Source organism: Rhododendron vialii, chromosome 10a (genome assembly GCF_030253575.1).
Source record: "Rhododendron vialii isolate Sample 1 chromosome 10a, ASM3025357v1".
NCBI lineage: Eukaryota > Viridiplantae > Streptophyta > Magnoliopsida > Ericales > Ericaceae > Rhododendron > Rhododendron vialii.
In genome coordinates this window covers 15,917,849-15,937,767 of record NC_080566.1, presented here as the reverse complement: position 1 = coordinate 15,937,767, position 19,919 = coordinate 15,917,849, and the positions used below count along the sequence as shown (strand labels likewise).

The window sequence follows — 19,919 nt, the reverse complement described above, 5'->3', positions numbered from 1 at the left end:
CAATTCTCACATCCCCAACTTCAAACTTCAAAGAAACTCTTCTCACCACCACCCCCGTCCACATTCCTCTCTCAACTCTCTCTCTCTCCGGTACAGAGAGAGATAGTCCGGAGAGAGAGAGAGAGAGAGAGAGAGAGAGAGAGAGAGAGATGAAGCTATCAGCATTGCACCAGAGCCACAACGCCCGCCGCACCAACAGACCATCCCCACCGGACCCCTCCGTAGATGCCGCCACACTCAAGTCTCCCTCCTCTATCCTCTGGCTCCTCTTCCACTTCCTCTGCTGCCTCATCTCCCTCCTCCTCGGCTTCCGCTTCTCCCGCCTTCTCTCCCTCCTCCTCCTCTCCTCCTCCCCAAACGACGCCGTCCGCCAAACCCTAACCCTCCACTCCCCCGCAAACCTCACCTTCTCCCCCACCAACAGCCGAGTCGTCGTGGGCCGCCACGGCATCCTCATCCGCCCCTGGCCCCACCCAGACCCGGCCGAGGTCATGCGTGCCCACCGGATAATCGACTGGGTTCAGGCCGAGCAGAGGGTTCAGTACGGGGTTAGAAACCCTAGGACTGTGATCGCGATCACGCCAACGTATGTAAGGACTTTCCAGGCCCTGCATTTGAGTGGAGTGATGCATTCTTTGATGAATTTGGGTTATTATGATGTGGTGTGGATTGTAGTTGAAGCGGGCGGGACCACCAACGAGACGGCGTCATTGGTGGCCAAGTCGGGGCTTCGGGTTGTTCATGTTGGGTTTGAGGAGAGGATGCCGGGCTCGTGGGAGGGGCGGCTTCGAGTGGAGGATCAGATGCGGATTTGCGCATTGAGGTGTTTTTTTTTTTTTTGGGTTGTGTTGTTGATCAATGTTGTTTGCATTTGTTTGAGATTTTTTTTTTTGTGGGTAACTCTGTTTGAGATTATTGTTCTGTAAGTCAGCGTGTTGTGGGTTTTCCATACAAACTATGGGGAAGGATACGGATAGTTTTCTAAGGAGACAATACAGATGATAGGATACATATTGTGTATCGTAGGACATAGTTTTTTAACAACCATGCTCTTGTTTAGGTATACCAGTGGGGTTTTAATTCAAAATGTGGTTGATGCAAAAGAAAATTTTGAGGAATAGTGATCTTATTAGGAGTATTGGGGTGAATTTCTGGCGTTATTCTTTCAAATAGTTTGCAATTGTTTCCCTTGTTGATAAAGGTATTAGTAGTAGATTAGGAACATTAACCTTAAGTAGAAACATTGGGGTGAATGTGGTTCTATTCTTAGTAGAAGTATTGGGGTGAATTTGTGGCACTATTCTTTCGCAAGTAGTCTGCATGTATTCACAATTACATCCCTTGTTAGTAGGAACATTAATCCTTAGTACAAACATTGGGGTGAATCTGCGAATGTTTGGTTCTATTCTTCTTCATATTGTTTGCATTTATCCAAGTTTTTTGCACTTTTTTTATAAAAAAATAATGAAAATAGAATTAATTCAACTGGTGTTTAATTTGTTGAATATTGTTGCTCTTGTTCAGTGATTTTAGCAGAAATGAGTAATTAAATCGGTTTTTGATGGTGCAGAGTTGTGAGAGACCAGAAGATGGATGGAATTGTGATGTTTGCGGATGATAGTAATATGCATAGTATGGAGCTCTTTGATGAGATCCAAAAGGTGAAATGGATTGGTGCTGTTTCGGTTGGCATTCTTGCTCATTCGGGCAATTCAGCTGAAGAGTTGTCAGTAGTTCAAAAGGAGGAGGATGTGGAGAACTCACCTATGCCTCTTGTAGGCCCGGCCTGTAATTCATCTGACCAATTAGTCAGTTGGCACACCTTTAATTCTATGCCATATGTTGGGAAAAGCGCGAAAGATATTGGTGACATGGGAATTGTGTTGCCCAGGAAGCTGGAGTGGGCTGGGTTTGTGTTGAATTCCAGGTTGTTCTGGGATGAAATTGAAGACAAACCCGAGTTGGGTAAGGATCTAGACACAGTTTCTGGGACTGGAGACGAAATTGAGAGTCCAATATCTCTGCTGAAAGACCCTTCAGTAGTGGAGCCTCTGGGCAGTTGTGGGCGCCAAGTCTTGCTTTGGTGGCTCCGTGTTGAAGCTCGTTCAGATAGTAAATTTCCTTCCAGGTTAGTGATTTGCTTTCGCTCTTGCCGTTGGAAAATTATTGCTTGACAGGTTTAAGTATGGGGTGTTGATTACCTTAGTGATCAAACTCATTTTGGAATCTACTATCATTTGCTAATCTATTTATTTATTTTCATTTTTATGGTTGTCGGTGCTCTATAGATGCACTCCATTGCAATTGCGCACAGAAGTCTCCAACCTTACTTTGCATAAAAGGTCTTGGACTGGGCAAATGTCATGCATAAAATAGCATTTTGTGCCCCACTGAATATTTACTTGACCCGACAAGAATGAACTTTGCTGTCAGTCATGCTATGCATAACAAACACATGTTTTCTTGTCATCAATAGAAGTTTCATCCAACTGGTTTTTTCTTTAAGGGTGTTCTACTCTTAATGCTACCACTATTCAAGCTTGACTTGGAGGATGATTAGGAAAATGCATTACTAGAAAGAGCTTATCAATGTTAGTGTTCGAACTGTCATAAGGCAGTAGTAGGCATTAGAGAAGCAATATGTATCTAATGTTATGGCCCTTACGTTGGTCTATCATTGGTCCTATGTTGCCTTTTATGATGATGTCAGCAGTTTTTTACTCAATCCTCTGTCCCAACGTGATGCAAGACGGTTAACGAAAACAAATAAAGATAAAATCCTAGGCATCCTTGTGCATAAGGACCCATAGAAATCCATGTGCCTAAGGAAGTAATGATATCTCTCTATCAAAACCTATGTTACATGGACTCGGGTGCGAGTATCGGGTGCGGGTGCAAATCCAAGCGTTAGACCTTCCTAAACTTAAATCTTAGGATTCTGAGTTATGTGTCATTTTACCTTGGGTTTGTTTGAGCCTTGTGGTATTTCGTATATCTAAATCTGTCATACAACTATACAAGTACTACGATAATGAGACTTTCTCACTGAAATTGTGCGGATGTCCTTTAAATAAATAATATGGTCAAAATAGATGGATTTAAGAATACTAGTAAAATTCATCCACAATCGCTGGTTTGTGCAATCCAACATTAAATAGAAGAAAATTATGGTACCCTCTGCTCCTGCCTTACAGCTACTAGATTCCGCCAGGGGAATAAGACAAATTGAATGAATGTGAGTAGGACCCCCGCCCACTCTGTTTATATGTAGAAGAGTAATGATTCATCTTAGCCGATCAATGATGGATTACGGTGAATATGAAAGTCCAAACTATCACAAACTATCACCTTACGTTGGAACTTTGCGTGATACTTTATACATCTTTCCCATAGAGTCAACACCACTCAACGGACTCATGAAGCGTTTGACGTTGCAAATCAGTTGTGCCGGAGTTTTGAGCTGGTAGGAGGGTTTTTTAACAGAAATAGAGAATTTTACTCTGTTAATTGATGCTGGTTGAAAAATAGCAATGAGCTTCCCCCTTTACCTGCTTTTTTGGCGCACTATGCTTTGAATTGGCAATGCCTAGGCCATGGTTAGAGAAGTTTTGGTCCACCATGGTTGCAACCTCAACCATAAAGTTTTGGCATCTTTGAATTTCGCTAAGTGAAGTTAGCAATATAAAATGCGTAAAGTAAGATGCTCTCCTTCGGTTTCCCCATCCATGTTAGAGTTGAATGTCTATTGCTGTTATTATCAGCCCTAGTTGATAAACGATATTAATGGAAGTAATCCTTTGTTGCTTTGTGCCATCCTGCCAGTTTGATATTTCAAAACAATGAAAATCCTCAATCTCATAATAGCATGTGTATCTTGCTTCTTCAGATTGACAATCTCAATTTGTTTTGCTGTTGTGTTCATTGTCGTATTATTCAATATTCCTGCCAATGTCTCAGATGTCCAGTTGACCCCCACCCTCAAAACAAAAACCCAGAACCCCTCCTGAAAGTAAAAAACCCTCTTGTCAATTTTAAAGTCTCGTTATCATCAATAAAAACTTTCAGTAGCTTTAAAATAACATCCGGTAGGTCGCTTGGACATTCACTTATGAGATGCTAAATTCTCTTGCCCAACCATTTGTTTAATTGGTAGACTTTTTGTTGATGTGTGACACTTGTCAAGTTCTGTTACTTTGTTTGCTCAAAATTTCTGCAATCTAACCTACTTGTGTGATAACAAAAAACTACTTGCGTGAAACAATATGTGCGCAGTTGCTAATTTGGATTAGCTAAACTTCTTGTTTTGATCTCTACCTGTCATTTTGAGCATCATCTTTTGTTTCATGCAGATGGATCATTGACTCCCCATTGGAGGTCACCGTCCCAGCAAAACGCACACCATGGCCAGATGCTCCTCTTGAACTTCCATCGCATGATACGATGGAAAGCATTGAGGAAAACACTGAGAAACAAACTATGAAAACTCGAGCACATGCAACGAAACGCAGCTCCAGAAGTAAGAGAAAGCGTGAAGCAAGAGTAGTAGATACACAGGTCAGGCATTCTGGGGAAAAGTAAAACCTTGTTACCTAAAAGTACACAGTTATGTGAAATAGGGCCCCTTCTGTGCCCCTTTGTCAACAAATTCATCTAAAGATAAAGGAGATATTTTTATGGAGTACAGACAGGAAGGATTCCGTTACAGTGGGGTAGTTGATATGCGCATCTTGGTCACATTTCTTCTTCCTGTAGGATTCTCACTTTGGCGATATTTGATCTCACAGAAACTTATGTCAAATGTCAACTGAATCCTGCTGCGTCCGCTGCTTTCCAGGTTATTTGTATTCAATGTTCCCAGTTTTATACGTGATGTTCAGAATAGAAAGAGAAGATTTGTTGTGATGTAAAATTGTCACAGAAACAACAATTTGTTGTAATATATGGTCACGGAGTATTTCACATTTTCAGCACAAGAATGGTCTGTTGTATTTTCTGCAGTGTATTCCAGTTTGGCAAGTTTGAAACAAGCAATGGGTTAAATTTTCACCCCTCAGGCCTCAGCTGCCGTGTTTGTATTGATTGATTGTGGTGATGGGTTTGATTTGGCAGACATATGGAGCATAATGAAATTCAGGTTATAATGAGGTGTAAAACTTTGATCATAAAAAGAAGACGTTGGCATCAAGAATATCAAAAGGTGGGGTTGGGTCTAATCTTGGTTTGGGGATGCTGGTGTTTTTGGTTGTCTTTTTTTTGTTTTTTTTTGGGGGGGCTGCTTGGTTTTGGTTTGGGCCTCTTCAGGGGAGAGGTTATTGTTCCTTGTATTTTGTGTGTTTCCTTGGTTTTTTGTGAGTAGTGTGTCCTGGTTGGTGAGTGGGGTTGGGTCTAATCTTGGTTTGGGTTGGTCCTGGATATGTCCCTTCCTTGTCGTCATTGTAGTATTCTGGGCTTTGGAGTCACAGCTGTACAATGCTGATACATGGAGTTGATGATGTTTATGAAGAATATACACTGCTGGATTCTCAGTTTCTGCTGCTGAACATGAAGGAGCCATCTGTGCTGAATGTTTCCTGACTTTGGTTGCTGGAACTTCTACCTCTGCTGGCTGTTTTGAGAAATGTTATCTGCTTGATTTGAAGATTAATAAGGCAAGATTTTACTTATTGCTGGCTGCATTTTGGTTGCTTCTGCGTTCGCTTGGTGTTACTTGTTACTGCGTTCATGGGGAGAATATGATACTTATAATGTGGATGCTACTTCTGGTTGCTCAAGTTTATGGTGCTGTCGTTACTCAGATCATGGTGATTCATGCTAGAAATGGAGTGTTTGAAGCTGGTTGGTGTGTTGGATTTACAATTGTTCAATCCAGTGCTGGTTCCTGGACTTTTGCCAGCTTACTCTGATTTCCTCTGCTTGTGGATGTAATTAGTTTTTCTTCTTCTCAACTTCTCGTTGGAGCAAGTGGAGTGGAGTGCAGTTGGCCTCTTTTACATACGCCCATGCATATGGGCAGGGTTCGATCCCCGTAAGTCCCATCCCCTCCCCCAATTCCCCTAGGATAGTTTAAATTAGGATTAACGAATGGCAAAAAAAAAAAAATTCTCGTTAGAAGTTTTTCTCATCTTTCTACAGTTGCATAATGGTGGCTTTATGGCATGTCATGTGGTCTCCATTTATGCTCTCCTCTTCTCTCGCCTTCTCTTTCCCTCGATGTATCCAATATCGAGTTTATCAATAATATTTTTGTCGTTTCAAAAAAAATATCAAAAAGAACCTTAACAAGAATCCTATATCTTGTTAGATTTTTGAAATTCTTTTAGTCAGAGAGAATCCTTATTTTTAAATTTTTTTTTTTTTATCATGAGAGAATCCTAGTTCGCAAGAGAATCTTATGTGTATGAAGGCATTATACATTCATAGTACAGTAACAATTTTAATACAAAACAGTATTGAAAGTAATAAATTTGAGGGAAATAGGATACCGTTGAAATATCTTGAAATATGAGGCATTTACCACAATCGGGAAAAAAAAAAAAAGAATGTCCCACAATAAATAAATGGAACTTGCCAGTCTGTTCACAATGAAGTGTTGTTTGTATTGATTAAAGAGTACTGCTTTTTACTTGAGTACAATTCTAACTCCAAAGACACAAGAGTGTGTCTATACATTTGATGTTTTTTTAATATATTGCATAACCAATGGCCGGGCTTGTTTATAATTTCAAATTCATTCTCACGTGTTTAAAGTTTTTAACTTTTTTAGTTATGATGAAACAGCCATAGAACTAACGGCCTTAGCTTACTTGGCCTTACGGTCTGTTTGTTTGCGAGAGATGGAGCCAAATGCTATCTCCCTTGGCCGGATATAGAAATCTGAGTGGAGAGCTATTTGGTGTTTGTGTAATTTTTTGCACCGGGATATGTTTTGGCTGTTGGGATTGAAAACAATTGAACTATGCACTCAAATTCACCAACACACAAAACTCTCAGGATCTTGGATATTATGGATGACAGAAAAACAAACCAGAGAAATTGAAGGAGAGAGAGGAAGAAAGAACACGAAATACGATGTTTCGCAACTGCCTACTCCTCGGGAGTCATACCAATTCACTAGAATCGAAGGAGGAAACCCTCTTTGTAATGGCTCATGCTAGCTGACCTGTTAACGCTTAACTTAACCATGTGACTCAAAAAGTTAACCTTGAGTTAGACTGTAAATTATTCACGTTTTGTTATTTCCATTTTCCATTTCTTTCCGACATGGGGTGCTACAATCTGCCTCACCTAAGATCACAATGCTTTTGTTGCACCCCATGGTCAAATAACTTCCACCCGCCAAGCGATGTGTGACAAGTACCTGCTTAAGCACGTCAAGCTCCTCAAACTCGTCGCATGTGGGACCCGTCCAAGCATGATATATAAGCACCTCAAGCTCCTCATTTGTCGAGCCCACCCAAACATATCTCCTAGAGGCAGTGGCAGAGCCAGGATTCGGACACGGGGTAGCACAGTTCAATGAAAATCTAGCTACATGTTGAGCGGAAAAATATGAAAAAAGAAGTATAAGGTCATATAATTAGGTTCTGTCGTGGGCTTTTAAAAAAGAAAAAGAAAATAAAGGCTCGCTTCAACTCTCTAATGATATGCAAATTATCCAAATGCAAGACAATACGATACTAACTTTCCTTGATCCGAAGAGACCATTCTCTAAATTGCAATTTTACAGTATTTGTACAAAGTAATAATTTTTTTTCCATGCATGCTCGTAAATACCTAGTCGTACCAACTACCACGTTAGTCTATAAAGAAAATATGTGTTTGAATGAGTCAAGTAAAAGTTTGATGTCTAAATGGGTAACATTCCTTTGAAATTACTTGAAAAAAATTACAAATCTTGTTGGAATTTAGGCCAAAATTGAGAGAGTGAGAGAGTAGGTTTTTTTTTTTTTTTGAAATCCAATCAAATAGTAGTAGAATCTACTGGTTAGGATTCAATTAAAAACATGAAAAAATATAGTGGAATAATGGGGATCCAAACCCATCTATTGAGGTTCAATTTTACACAGCTTACCACTTTGCCAAAGTATCATCCTGTGAAAACTTTTATGCATATACGTTATTTAACCATGTTATGTGTAATTTTTTTTTTTTTTTTTTGTATTTTCGGAATGGGATGGCACGTGCCACCCCACTCCCCATGCTACCTCCGCCCCTGCCTAGCGGGATCCACCCCACACTTCCCATTGATGTAAGCTCTGATACCACATGGAACGACTTGCGCTAGCTGACCAACTAATCATTAGCCTAACCACGTGGCTCAAAAGGTTAACCTTAAGTTATGCAGTAATTGTTCACGTTTCATTATTTACAAACTCCATTTTCCATTTCTTTCTAATGTGGGATGCTACAATTATGACACCCCATAGCCAAGCTAGGGCTAGACTCCAGTAGAGAGTTTCGGTAGACGTCTGGATGGGTGATCATAGGTCCTGTTGGAAATTTCTAGGATAATGAATGGAAATTGGGGCACACGGAGGGTCACCGAGGCAATCGAAGGGTCCCGAATTCAGGTTTATTGTACCTGGACGACTTCCTCTAATTTCTAGCAGTTTTTCAGCAAGTTATTGCCCCATAAAAGTGTGGTTTATGGCAGATTTCAATTACCAATTCACTCTGACAGTTTCGTGTATTCAATTACCCTATTCAAGGCTGTGAATCGAAGGCCCTAATTCATTTTCTGGATGTTACTAAACCTTCCAGAGATGTATAAATAGGGCAGTCCCGTATTGGATTTTTCAAAAGTTCACAAAATACTCCAAGTATATTCTGAGATCATTCTTGTGCGAGAGAGAGGCAGATGTAGCATCCAGTTCGCCAAGGCAGCTTTCCGGTGGTGTTCCGATAGCCGTGATCTAACCGTTCTATCTTGGGAGACAGACGCCGGTCAACCTCCAACACCCAACAGTGAGACGGTGAATCTGTTTTAAGGAGACTGATTCAGGGCTTGGTTCGGTGTTCATATTTATGTATTTTTTCATATTCTGTACATGCAACTTGTAATCTGTTATTTGTCTATCTATCGTAATGGAATTTGTACTCTGGAATTTGCCGGTTGTATCGCTTTTTCCAACAGGTCCTACATCGCTTGGTGAATAAAAGATAAAGTACTATATATAGAGGAATTTTCAAGTGAGGGATCCCTCATTTTGTTAAAATGAGGGACTTTCATTTCCCGATCAAATTTTGAAAATCCGAACCGTTCAATGTGTGCAGAACGTAATTTTAAGGGTCCCCGCGAGAAATCAGCAAAAAAAATGACCAGGAAGGGCGTCATCCGAGCAGTTTTTTTTTTGAACCGTTCAATGAAAACTGCTCGGATGAAGCCCTTCCCGGTCATTTTTTTTGCTGATTTCTCACAGGGACCCTTAAAATCACGTTCTGATCACTTTGAGCGGCTTGGATCATCGAAATTCAATCGGGAAGGGGAGTCCCGCATTTTAATAAAATGAGGGATCCCTCACCGGAACCTAACTCACTATATATATAGATCATGCCCCTATCTTGTACAAGATCTTTTAAAGTTGTGAGGGTTTCAAAACTCATTGGAACATTATAGCTAAGTGTGCTTGCCCTGTAGCAATGCTGGGATGGGTGACCTACGGGGAAGTTCATGGAACTTGAGAGCAGACAATATTGTACAAGGCACGAGTGGGTTGTTAAACTATTGTGTCTCTCGATCTCTACAAATTACAACTTGTTAGGCCGTATAAGATACTCCTCCCCTTTGGGGGATAAATTTTGGACACCTCTTGGCTCTTGAGATGTCCAAAACATACATATTCAGGTGCATGGATTACCCAAACGCCCCCTGGAATACTTAACCTTAAAGTTGAGTATGACCCATTTCGTTGTGTATGAAATTATATATATCCCAGAAATAGACACATATTTTCTTGTTGTATGTGAATATAAATAGACTTCATTTAGAAATTTTAAACTATCCCCCGCCCCTCATATCCCTGTTCTATAAAAATTAAACAAACCAATAACTTTTAATCTTCTTTCTCAAATAATCAACCCTTTAATTATATCCACCTCTAACCTCTTTATCGCCTCCAATTTTGTTTTATTTTTGAACAACCCCCCTCCACAATTTTTTTAACCTCTAACAAACGAGCCATTAACAAGCAATAATGCTAGTCCTCCAGTTAAAAAGAGATAAAAACAAAGTTAAATACTACAATTAGAATTGGCGTTGGCAAATGATGAGAAGAAAAAGAATTGATATTTGTCTACATAATACTCTTCTAATAATAATAATAACAACAACAATAACCGTAGGTGTCTCTATTTTCAGGGGTGATGATCCTTGACTGTAGCTAGCTAAGAGGAGCAGACTTGAACTGTCTGTTGGATCCAATTTTTATGACAGATCCCATGATCATGCATGATCCAAAGTGGAGGACAACCTTTGAATTTATTTGAATACAAAATAAGAGGCGTGTAAACAAAAGATACTACTACTGATTTGTGCTAGCGGATAAGGGGGAGATATTTCACGTGGACAAACTGTCCAATAAGGCTAAATCCAGCCAAGGGTTTTTTTGGGGATTTTTCTTGTTTTGTTCTTGTTATTTTTTGGATTTTATCTTGGGTAGGAGTATTTTCAAAAATATTAAGGTAAAAGTTATAATTTTTTATTTTTCCGGTTCATATTTACGAGACGAATCAATAATCTACAAAAGTTTAGCGCAAAACTAACAAACGCGGAAAAAATTTGAATAAGGACAAAACAAAAAAAAAAGCGAAAAAACTTAGTGGAACTTAACCTAACCTAATACAGTAGTAGCTTCTATTTCATTAAACGGGTAATTAATTATTTCTACTTGAATCTTATAGTTTTTGGATTGAGTCACCCCCGTTTGGCTTCTCAATCCCTTGTGTAAGGATGAAGTTTCCTCTTGATGTATGGATTTCGTCGTTATAATATCATTAGTTATCGTTTAAAAAAAAAAACATATAGTATTGCCCATGGGCCTTTGCCCACGCTCTCTGTAGTAGAGATCTCAAATGTGACGGAACTATTGCCCTTTAGATAGATCTCAAATTCGGGTATATCGATGAAGTTACGTTGGACATGATAGCTGTTGTAATGTAATTTTTTAAAACATCCGTTATGAGATTAATTTCTTAATTGTCACCGGTGGTGGAAACAGTTGGTTTTTTATAATACAGTTACAGGATCTGCCGTGCATTTGTTCTTATAATATGAATTGGTCATCTTTTAGGGACTACGTAGTAGTATATATCCTCGCACAAAATTAATTTGATGGGACATTAATAGATATATCAAAAGTTTAATTTTAATTTTTAAAATGGACAGTTTGATTTTGACAAGTTAAATTGTTCATGTCCTTCCATTTTATAAATCAAAATTCAAAATTTGATACAGCTATCGATGTTCAAACATGATTGCTCTTTGAATGAAGCACTACGCCACGGACTGTACAAGATGAACAATTCATATCAACAATAAATGCACGGTGGGACTCGTAATTACGGTATGGAAACCCATGATTTCCACCGAATTTAAAACCCACCGTAGTCTATGTATATCAAATTGTTCAAACGGTTGCTTATGTGGTTTGAACTTTATATCAGTTTACATGCCACCGGTGATAAACGAGCCGAACGATCGATGGGGCGGATTGTTCAAGTTTAGTTTGAAATTTTAGCAAGTTTAAAAATATGCTCAAGTTTGGTTTATGTGTGAAGCGAGCCAAACTCAATTGAATTTTAATCGAGTTGAACATGAATAGCTTGAATTTTTTATACATTGTAAGCCTAACGAGCCAAAGAGTAATTTGTTTGAGCTTGATTTGAAAATTTAATGAACTTCGAAAACATAAAAGCTTGATTTGTTGGGTCTAGCTCCCGTCCATTTTTCTTATTGAGTCGGCCATTTTTCAGCTAACGTCGATTTTGTTCCATGATCGGATCCGTTCATATTGTAGATCTTGTCGAGACACTTAACCATGTAAAAATCAAACTAAATAAGGAACCTTAGGGTACTTATTGAACGGCCTTCGAGTCAAAAATTCATTATGACCATTGAAGATAAAATGATAAAAAAAATAAGATCTTTGCATCAATTCAACCGGATTGAAAATTGGAACGCTTAAATAATATTAAATAAATAAAAATGAAAAAAGATATAAAAGTTATTAAGTAAATAAATGAGAAATAAGAAAATGGCCGCGGGTTGAATTATTGCCGGGGGTATTTTGGTCAAGGGGGATGGGGTCCGGAGGGGGCGTGTGTAAGGGGGCGCGCAAAGAGATTTACGGGTTGAATTATTGCCGGGGGTATTTTGGTAAGGGGGGGTGGGGTCCGGAGGGGGCGTGTGTCGGGGGCGCGCAAAGAGATTTACTTAGAAAAGAATCCTATCCTAAAGTCTCGCAATAACAAACTGGATTTGTCTGCCTCTTGGAATTCAAAGTTCAATATCTCCTATTCCACAATCTATGGCCGCCATTATCCTAAATCTTGCAATAACTATCAAATGAGTTGTCCGTCTGTGGCCTCATTCTACTATCAAGAATTTGGTGCATAAAAATGCTCCATCCGTCCCATTTTCTTTGTCATTTTTTGATATTCATGTCAGTTTTCAATCATTTATATCTTTTAATATGAATCTCCAAAAATATGCAATATGAATTTTGTTTGATAGTTCTCGATTAGGTCTATAATACAAAGTTTTCAAAATTATCAAAAACATTATAGATTGGGAGATATAAGGGTTTAAAGAACGGCACGAATAACGAAAATGGATAACAAAAATGGGACGGAGAGAGTATTTTTCAAGAAAAAATTAACAAAGTTAAGGAGACATTAATTAATTATTTTTCCAAAATGATTTAATCAATTTAAAAGATGATTTACGTAATTTCCATCTGAAGATAAGTTTTTTTTTGTTTTTACTATGAATCAACAACTGAAGATTGGTTTGATTACATCACAATTAAAATACTTGGATTCTGAAAATACGATTACATAACTAGAAATTAAATTTACATTACATCAAAAGAAATGAAACAAAGCTTCAAAGAGCATTCACATTTGTCTCGCTTCTTTTCATCCGACGGTATAATAAAGAGCAAAACCACATAAAAAACCTCGTGCATTAACCTCACTCAAGCCCTCACTACTTTTCAATTGGGGTAGATTTGCTACAGTGGCTCGTGTGTTTACACAGGCGCTATTCATCACATTACTTATTATTTTACTACTATTTAATCTGTACCCTATTTATTTGTGAGTACTCTTTTGTTATTCTTGTATTCTTTTTTTGTATTCTTTTTTGATAAACGAATGTCCAGGCCTGCTAGCACGCACCCCACATAATTAAGTATCTGCTTTATAGGGTCGTAATTTGTATTATTTTTTTGATCATTTTATCCTAACGGGTCATAATTAATATTTGTCTCTAAAGCTCTTATAATCAAGTATCTGTTCTATAGGGTCCCAAATAAAGAGCAGGTAAGAGCCCTAGAGACAAAATTTAACAATAACCCTTTAAAATAATATGATCAAAAAATTAAGATTTTCACCCCAATTCAAACAGATTGAAAATTGAAAAATTTAATTTTGTAATAATATTTTAATATATAAACAGTCTAAAAAAAATTAAGTGCTCCAATTTTTAATCTGCTTGAACCGGAGTGAAAATCTCAATTTTGTGAACAATTGTTCGTCTTAAATAATGATTAAGAATTTTAAAAATAACATTTAAATTGAAAAGTATGAGTATAAAGAAAGAGTAGTTTAATAAAATAAAGTTAGAATAGAGAGTCTAATAAAAAAGCGAGTAGTTGTAACGTCCCGATTTTTCGGACACGTTAATTAAATCATTTCTAATTGATTTAATAATTCATAAAACTAATTTAAGAAATAAAATTTTATTACACAGAGTTTAGCAGCGAAAATCTCAAATACCGAATTCAAAACAACTTAACTGTCTTACAACCCAATGAAATAAAAACAGAGTTTGACAAATGTGATAATACTTTTGAAAATTCAAATAACAATACTTTAAATTAACAAAGCTTATAAGGGTAGGGTATCCAAGGCTCGACAAACTCCCCTTCTTCAGCTGGGAGGTCCTCACCTTGATACTGATCATCTTGAAGAGGATTCTGCTCTTCGATCTCTTGATTACATGGCATAAAACGCCAGCCCAACGGCACCATAATGAGTTTTGAAACTCAGTAGATAATCCCAACCCTACTAACCCCTTACTCTACAGTTAGCAGTTCGACGATACAAAAAATTGACAATATATAGAAGGTACAGAATAATAGCACATCATCTTTTTTTTTTACTATCCATCAACTTACATGATATCTAAGGATTCTCTCCACGAGATCATTTTCCTCCCACATCCACTAACTACAACCGTCTCATGGGTTCACCCTTCCTCTTGCTTATTCTGTACTAGGATCCTAGGTGAGTTCACCTAAATTATGTATCTAGCATGTTCTCACTTAAGACCATAACAGAAGGATCGAGTCATCCCATGACGCATTGTACATTAGGGTCGGACATCCCTACCACTAACTATAACCGTCTCATGGGACTTATTCCCTCTTGAACAAAAGAAGCGAATTTTCCCATGATGCATTATACATTAGTGTCACAACATCTCTCAATACTGGGCCCCTTTGGTTACCCATTTCAACACAGGGCCCTATTGGTTACCCTTGCCATAGCCATGGCTCGAATCATAATCTACAAACTCACACTTTCGACACTTTACCAATTTTCATTTACTTAACATCGTCTACGTGAGTCACTACTCGTAATCACCCAGTGAACCTAAGTTCGATCTTGCATGTACAATCACATATCTCCAATAACAACTAAATCCAACATGATACATTTCAATGTAAAAGCTGCAAGCATGGCAATTGATATGGTGCGAGTAGGTAAACACATAAGAGTTCGAGATTGGGCGGGTGCCTTTTTAATTGATTTAAATCTTATTGATAAGTATCAACAATTTTATTCCGGGGAGGGTTTACTTAATAATTTTGTACTCTTTGGGTAAGTTGGTGGTCTAGGAAAAGTTTCGTGTCCATTGGTTAATGTAATTATGTTGAAAGGTCAAACCTAATTCCTAAGGTTATTAGTACAGAGGTAAAGTGTTCACTTTATTTTGTTTCCAGGAAGTTCATTTCATTATTTATTAGGTTTTAAATAATAACCAACTAATTTCACAGATTTAATAACTTTCGTTAAACCAATGTATTTTTATGGTTTCATTAAATTATCATGCCAGTCTAGTCTTTCATCTAGATCTTGTTATAGATTTTTATTGTGTCTTCCACTATCTTAATGGGTTTTCTACTTTGATAATATTTAGTGTACTCTTATATTCTTAACTTATACTAAAATCTTAACTTGCTTATATAGAAAAGTATACTGGTTTTTACTTAGGCTGGTAGTAATAAGTTTATTAAGTATGTACTGTTTATACATATTTCTCTTAAGTAAAATGTTATGTTTTCCTTTTAGGACTTCACTCTCTTTTTTTTTTTTTAAAAATGAACAACATCTTATTCAATCTAGATTGAAATAGTTACACCATGTATTTGACATTTGTGAACATTAAAGGTTAACACCACGTACATAACAAGACAGGTGTATACTGTAGAGTAAAAAAAAAAAAAGAAACATATTTCAGGTCAACTTATAAAAGAAATAAACAATTTAGGATTGAATCCGCAAGCATACAAAGTTCAGGGTTAACAGTGTAATAACAGCTTAGTTCAACTTTTAATACAACTCCAGTAACGAAAAAAGAAAGAAAGAAAAGAAACAGAGTATAGCTTCTGTCTTTGTCATTTCGACATGTAATCCAAACCCCGTCCCTTCTAAGCATTGAAACCAACATATACGAGTAAAATTATACTTAGGGAGAGTAGGGAATCGATTATCCTACCTTGGTTTCGGTCGAAAAAAAACGGTTAACTGGTTTAGACGGTTTCGGACAGCTACGAAAGAATCGGAGAAGACGACGGGGTAACGGGATGCCGGCGCTAACTTCGGATGATTGAGGATTCGTTTGGAGGTGCTTGGGGTCGTTCTAGAAGATGGACAGTCGAAATGGATGCTCGGATAAGTGTAGGATCGAAAACCCACTTTTACAGTCTCCCTCTGAACCACTTTTTTTTTTTTGAAACCTTATCTCTGGCTCTCCTCTCTTTCTTTTTCTACCCATTTACAGTGGTGGTGGTGTAAATGTTTTGTGAATTTCGGAGGTCAGGAAGGCTTGTATAGGAGGGAGTGGAGAATGAGGAGAGAGTGGTGTGGTGGGCAGTTATTGGAGTTGTTTACACCTGTTTTTGGCACCCAGTCCTGGACTAGCATTGAATGTCCATTTAGTTGAAATTGAATTAAATTGGGCCATGAATTGAAGAGCTATTGGACCAAAATTAACGGACCAAGGGCAAATTGAGTGGGCCCAATTAGTTCCGGTTTGAATTGGGTTTGGGTTTGAAAGTTTTGGGCCTATTTGCAAGAAGAATTTGGTTGACCCCTGACTTGTTTAGGCTTGTTAAATATTAGTACGGGCTGAATTTATTATTAGGCCACTTAATTTAATCCAGTGGCCCATAATCCGAGAGGCCTAAGGCCGTGGTATTTGTTTGAAGCATTCTGGAAGATACCCATGATTATAGGAGCACGAATGGCAAAGAGTAATCGCCACATGGCCATTTGACTCTGTCAAAATGGCCCATTACTTGTCTAACTGCTCTCGCAAAGCACATGAGGGTGGCCCATTATGCTTTTAACCGTCCATGATCTAGGATTAACCTATGGGTAAATATGGATTACCCCTAATAACTACCCACTAGTCCACAACATGCTGTTACATGGGACACTTGGCACGAGAGGAGCAAGGCGGGAAAATCCTTTGCATGCAAAACCGTAGAGGTGCTTTGCTTATAAATACTAGAATCAAAGAAGGAAAACGGGTTCCCACACCAATCAAGCTCAACGCTTAAAACCAAAGCCTTCCTAGCGAAGCAACTATCTCTATTTTCTCACCCTCACTCAATTACTTCACCAAGTAATTCGGGTTTCTATCTCTCTTGTACCCCAACTTTATTATTACGAAACATAATAAAGTTATTCATATCTCTCTTCATCCCTTACTTTATTATTACGATATAGTAAAGTAATTCTACGTTGTTACTTTCTTTCCTACACGGTTAGGAAATTATTAAGTCCTTGCACGAAGAGGCAAAACCACGTACCTTCACTGCAATCCAGCCCTTAAGTTGCAGCACTATCGCTCTCTTAGATCTAGAAGTCAGAACAGGGACGCTCAGCCCTTTACGTTAGATGCGACAAGTCTTGGCACACCCGCTCAGTCTTTGAGCCATTTCGCAGCCGAACAGGAGTAAATGGGAAGGTAGGAGATAGAGATGGTTCGGCCAAAGGAGAGAGAGAGAGAGAGAGGGGAGAACATGGTTCCTAAAATTTTGGGATGGGTACGTAGTGTTAGGTTTGGGTAGGGAAAATAATTATTTATATGTATGTGTATGTATATATATTGAACAAAAAGTAATCACTGATTTTTATGAAATTTAAATAACTAATGAAACTAATTATAAAATAAATAATTGAATAAACTTGTTAGTTTAATTAATTAACATTTTTTTTTGTTAAAAAAAATTAAGGCCAAAATTAGGGTCGTTACAGTAGTTAAAATAGAAAAGTGACTTTTTAAATGAAATTTGGTCCAAAATTTGCTGAATCTGATACGGATGCTCTAAGAGTTAACTCTTCAATGACAAAGTCCTTAGTCTAGAAGTATTGTTCCTCAAGTCCTTATTCAACACCTGGCATTGAATACCAGAACAATTAAGTAGTAACATGACCGAATAACATTCAATAAATAAACTTCTACCGTTCGTCTTTGTTGATTCATTTTGGAGATTCGTGCAATTTTTAAATTATTTTATATCATCCAATCAATTTAATTTTTGTCGTGATAAATGGTCTCGACAAACTCTTAAAAATAAATCATTTTGAGTATCAAAGTGGGCTCTTGTACAAATGAAGTATTGAACAACATTGACCGAGAGGGAAGAGGATCCCGCTCCTCCAAAATAAACAAAGTGTCTTATTGACTGCCTATAGAGTTGTCAACTTGTCAATAAGTTAGGCTATGTTCCGCTAAGATTCTTATTTTTTAAGTACTTATTTTTCGCTTTACGAGACAAAATATTTTCTCACAATATATCACTTTTAATTCAAAAAAATAAGTACTTATTTTAATGAGTGAAACACATCCTAATTAAAGAAAATGACAAAAAATATACATACTCCAATGCGTTTTTCTTTTACATTTCAACATATACTTTTACGCATTTTAATATATTTTTCTAACCTTAACAATAGTCCAGTGGGCTATTTTTAACAATTTTCCTAGAGAAAATATAAAACAAAAAGGAGAAAGAAAGGGCCCTAGAGCTTGACTGCGGTGCGCATGCATAGATAGTAGTAGACTAGTAGTAGTCCCTTCCCTAGAACCATTTAGCAGGCCAGGCCAAGGTTGAGGGGAAAGCAAATAAGCCGTTTTTATGGCGCCGACTGACTCAAAACATTGACTGCTTTCTATTTTTGGAAACTGCAAGAGCAAGTAGTAGGGGGGGAGTATTACTATTGCATGTTTTCCCACCGGGGAACATGAATGCGTACGTAGATTGATTCAACCAATGCACATGGAGAGCATGCACGACTCCCAGATTGGAGGGTCTGACCGACGACGGTTGGGAAAGAAATTATAAAGAGTCCCGTAAGTTGGAGCCTTTTCTCTCCCTCTCTCTCTCTCTCTCCCATAATTATATCCCACGTAGTATCTGTTCGGCGCATCCGAACCGCCCGATACATTTTTGGATGACTCGGATTGAAATTCTCTCTCTCCTTTCACCCCAACACTTTCTCTCTTATTTCCTCTCCAAATCTGAACCGTTCAAAAACGAAATAGATTGCTCGAATGCGAGAACGGACACCACATGGTACCCGCTCGGCACTGAAATTTTTTCCCTGATTTTGCTCTACAAATTGGGACTTGGACCAAAACTAGAGGCAAAACCCACCTACAGGGACACTCCACTTGGCAACATCTTAGCGGGTGTTTGACGGCAATTATTTTTTAGATTCTCTGAATTTGAATTGGAGATTACTAATTTCTGGATTACAATGACAATTTGTAAAAATGGCTTGATGATTTATAATATTGGATTTCAACATCTGGTCGGTGTGATTATTTATTGGATTCTCTATGCGAAGTTCAATTTCTCAGAATGTATTTTAAAATCACCCCACAAAGATATATATAAAATGCAAAAGTGCATAACGGACTAGTCGCTCTGTCCTAATTTAATAGTTCATTTTCGAAGATTGTGTTACTTTTTAATTAATTATATCTTTTAATTTATAATATTTTATGTGGTTTTAAAAATATTGTATTATAAAACTAATTGAGATCTAAGATTCATATTAGATATATAATTCGTTACTAATTTAGAGATATATAACTATTTTTTATCCGGTTAGAATAGAACGAGAGATTATTAATTCGGACGGAGGGAGTATTAAAAAATCCAACTCCCAAACAGAGATTTGATTATTGAAAATCTCGATCATGAATTGGTTGTAGGCCCTTGGGGTTAGGGATGAATCTAAGAATGTAGCCTAGTGGGAGCACCTTGTTAATCATAATGGCAAAAATTTATTTTCTAGTTAACCACAATGAAATCATACACAATTAAGATATGCATTACTAACTACAAAAAGCTTATAACGCATACTTTCAATTAAATTATGTAAAAATGAGCACAAAGTCA

At 37.7% G+C, this 19,919-nt stretch overlaps 1 protein-coding gene across 1 annotated transcript; it reads left to right on the top strand.

The window, feature by feature from the left end:
* Positions 1 to 131: 131 nt before the first annotated feature.
* Positions 132 to 5,048, top strand: LOC131303838 (beta-1,4-xylosyltransferase IRX14-like). Its single transcript, XM_058330883.1, has 3 exons — positions 132 to 823; positions 1,571 to 2,128; positions 4,350 to 5,048. Exons 1-3 carry the CDS (start codon positions 150 to 152, stop codon positions 4,576 to 4,578), a joined length of 1,461 nt encoding a protein of 486 aa, XP_058186866.1. The 5' UTR covers positions 132 to 149; the 3' UTR covers positions 4,579 to 5,048.
* The last annotated feature ends 14,871 nt before the right edge of the window (positions 5,049 to 19,919 follow it).